General features: G+C 41.9%; 1 protein-coding gene across 1 annotated transcript; it reads right to left on the bottom strand.

Moving 5' to 3' along the window:
* Positions 1 to 270: 270 nt before the first annotated feature.
* On the bottom strand, positions 271 to 501 carry LOC119055477 (zinc finger protein 706-like). Its single transcript, XM_037153674.2, has one exon. The coding sequence runs from the start codon at positions 499 to 501 to the stop codon at positions 271 to 273; it is 231 nt and encodes a 76-aa protein (XP_037009569.2).
* Positions 502 to 2774: the final 2273 nt, after the last annotated feature.

Below are 2774 nucleotides of genomic sequence, written 5' to 3'. Positions count from 1 at the left end.
CCACCTATGCTTCCATCTTGGCCAGAAGTCTAAAAAAATTTTTATAACAAGGATGGACTGACTAATTTTCAGATTTTCAAATCAAAGTCAATTGTATGCAGAATTGTCTTTGCATGAAGCCCAAAAGAGAACTGAAGAAAAATGAGTGTTTCTGTAGCCCCCTTTTTTCTGCTGATCAACAGTTTTTTAGAAAAGCAACTGCAGGTTTGTTACCTAAGGTCTGAGACAGCAGAAGAGTTAAAGGTGTCATGAATTCAGCTATAAACAGCCTTATGCCTGAACATCAGTCAATTCTGGAGAAAGTAGAGACTTAGGACGCTTGCTCTCAAAGTGCTGCTTGAAGGTCTTAGGGTCTGGCATTTGTGTCCTACAGACAGTGCAGGTGTATATTAAGGTAGCTTTGGCAGTAGCTTTTTGGTCATGTCCTTGTTTCTTCTTTTGTCCAGCTTGCTTTTTGGCAATTTTCTGCTGAGACTGAATCTCCTGCTGCCCACAAGCCATATCCAGGCCTGGGCTGTTTTGTGTCTTGTATTGGAGATTACATGCAGTGTGAAGGTGGCAGGGGCAGGGGAGAGGAGGAGGAGAGTGTGCCCAGCACCACTTAGGCTTCCTCCACCCACCACGGAGGGGAAAGAGGAAAAAGAGAAAATTCTTACTCACAATCAAACCTCAGCCCTGAAGCAGTTATCCCAAGCAAAATTATGTTGCTAGAAACTAGTACATAATACAGTCCAGCCTCACACTGCCATCAGAATGCAGAGCTTATACCAGAGACAACAATATTTGGTGGAAAGAAAAGTAAACATAGAAAACATGAGAGAAAGAGGAAATCATCTTTCGTGCAGCTTCAACAGTAGGCAAGTTAGATGGTGCTGGTTGTCTAGGGCCCATAACTTCTCAGTTTAAACTCCACTGCCTCTTGCTCTGGAGTTTCTTGGTTGTATGAAGCCTATCTCTTCAGGTGGTTCTCTCTCTCTCTCTCCTTTATTTCTCTTCATGAATTACCCTCAGTAGTTTCCTAAAACAGGCATTCAGAAGCTTGTCTTCTTGGGTGCTGATGAGGAAAAATTCATCTGCCTTGGGTTTGTCACCCTTAAGAAAACCCTTTGGCTTTTCCAGGCCTTAAATGCCACTTTACTGATGCAGAAACAGTTCTTTCTCTCTACTCTTATGGCTTGCTTTCTCTGAGGCAGACTCAACTGAGTTTCTTTTTTTTTAATTGTGAGAGATGCAAAACCTATACAAAAGAAGTACAAAGAATGTTGTAACAAAAACCCACATTCTTCTCACCCAGAATTGTAGATATTTTGCCGTATCTGCTTCCTGCAATTAAAAGATATTAGAGATATAGCTGATTTTCCTTTTAAACACCGCCTGCATTGCCATTCCTCTCTGAAGCAACCACTGCAGTCTGAAGTGTATTCTTATCCATTTTCATGCTTTATAAGCATATTTACAGCCATAAACTGTATATGGCATTTTTGTACCTATCCACTTATATAATTGTTTCATTTTTTAGTCCGTATTATATTTTTTGAGACCCATATTGCTATGTGGAGGTCTAGCACCATTTCTGTGCAGTATTCCATTGTATCACATCACCACAGTTTATTTTTTGGACAGCATTTTTTTTAAAGATTTTATTTATTTATCTTTAGAAGGGAAGGAAGGAGAGAGGGAAACATCAATGTATAGTTGCCTCTCATGGGTCCCCTGCTGGGAACTGGCCTGCAACCCAGGCATGTGCCCTGACTGGGAATTGAACCGTGATCCTTTGTTTTGCAGGCCTGTGCTCAATCCACTGAGCTACACCAGCCAGGGCTTTTTTTAAAAAAATAATTTTATGTATTTATTTTTTAGATTTTATTTATTTATCTTTAGAAGGGAAGGGAAGGAGAGAGGGAGAGAAATATCAATGTATGGTTGCCTCTTGTGCGTCCCCCTGCTGGGAACTGGCCTGCAACCCAGGCATGTGCCCTGACTGGGAATTGAACCGTGATCCTTTGGTTTGCAGGCCTGTGCTCAATCCACTGAGCTACACCAGCCAGGGCTTTTTTTTTAAAAATAATTTTATGTATTTATTTTTTAGATTTTATTTATTTATCTTTAGAAGGGAAGGGAAGGAGAGAGGGAGAGAAATATCAATGTATGGTTGCCTCTTGTGTGTCCCCTGCTGGGAACTGGCCCTTGCTGTGGGTTGGCCCCTGCTGGGAACTGGCCTGTAACCCAGGCATGTGCCCTGACTGAGAATCAAACCACAATCCTTTGGTTCACAGGCCTGTGCTCAATCCACTGAGCTACACCAGCCAGGGCCAATTTTTTGGACAGCATTTTGACGTATTGCTCTTCAAATTCATTGAAGCAGTTGATGTTCCCACCAGCAGTGTAGGAGTATGCCTATTTCCCCACATTTTCCCAACACTTGCAATAGTCAGATTTTAAAGTATTTGTCTGCCTAATGGTAAGAAACAGTACCTCATTTTTCTTTTAATGCTCCTCTGTGAAGTGCTGCTTGCTCTCGGCTGATTTCCTGACTCAGGTAGGGCTAGCTTGGCTTCTCAGCTTCATCAGGAACTGATACTCCAGCCCCCATAGCCTGTGTCAATCCTGGCTCCCTTGTAACATACATGCACGTTCATCTCACCTTTAGGGAGTCTTGCTCTGTTTCTGGCTCCTGGAGAGCTCCTTGTTTGTTTGTGGGTTTTTTTTTTTGTTTGTTTGCTTGCTTGCTTGTTTTCAAGCTCAGATGTCTATTTTTAACTTTAAACATATTT

This window comes from Artibeus jamaicensis, unplaced genomic scaffold, assembly GCF_021234435.1.
Source record: "Artibeus jamaicensis isolate MK-2021 breed Jamaican fruit bat unplaced genomic scaffold, CSHL_Jam_final contig_1410, whole genome shotgun sequence".
NCBI lineage: Eukaryota > Metazoa > Chordata > Mammalia > Chiroptera > Phyllostomidae > Artibeus > Artibeus jamaicensis.
This window is presented reverse-complemented; position numbering and strand designations above follow the sequence as displayed.

Excerpts from the sequence above, each read along its gene's own strand:
- LOC119055477 (XM_037153674.2), bottom strand. The coding sequence starts at position 501 with ATGGCTTGTGGGCAGCAGGAGATTCAGTCTCAGCAGAAAATTGCCAAA.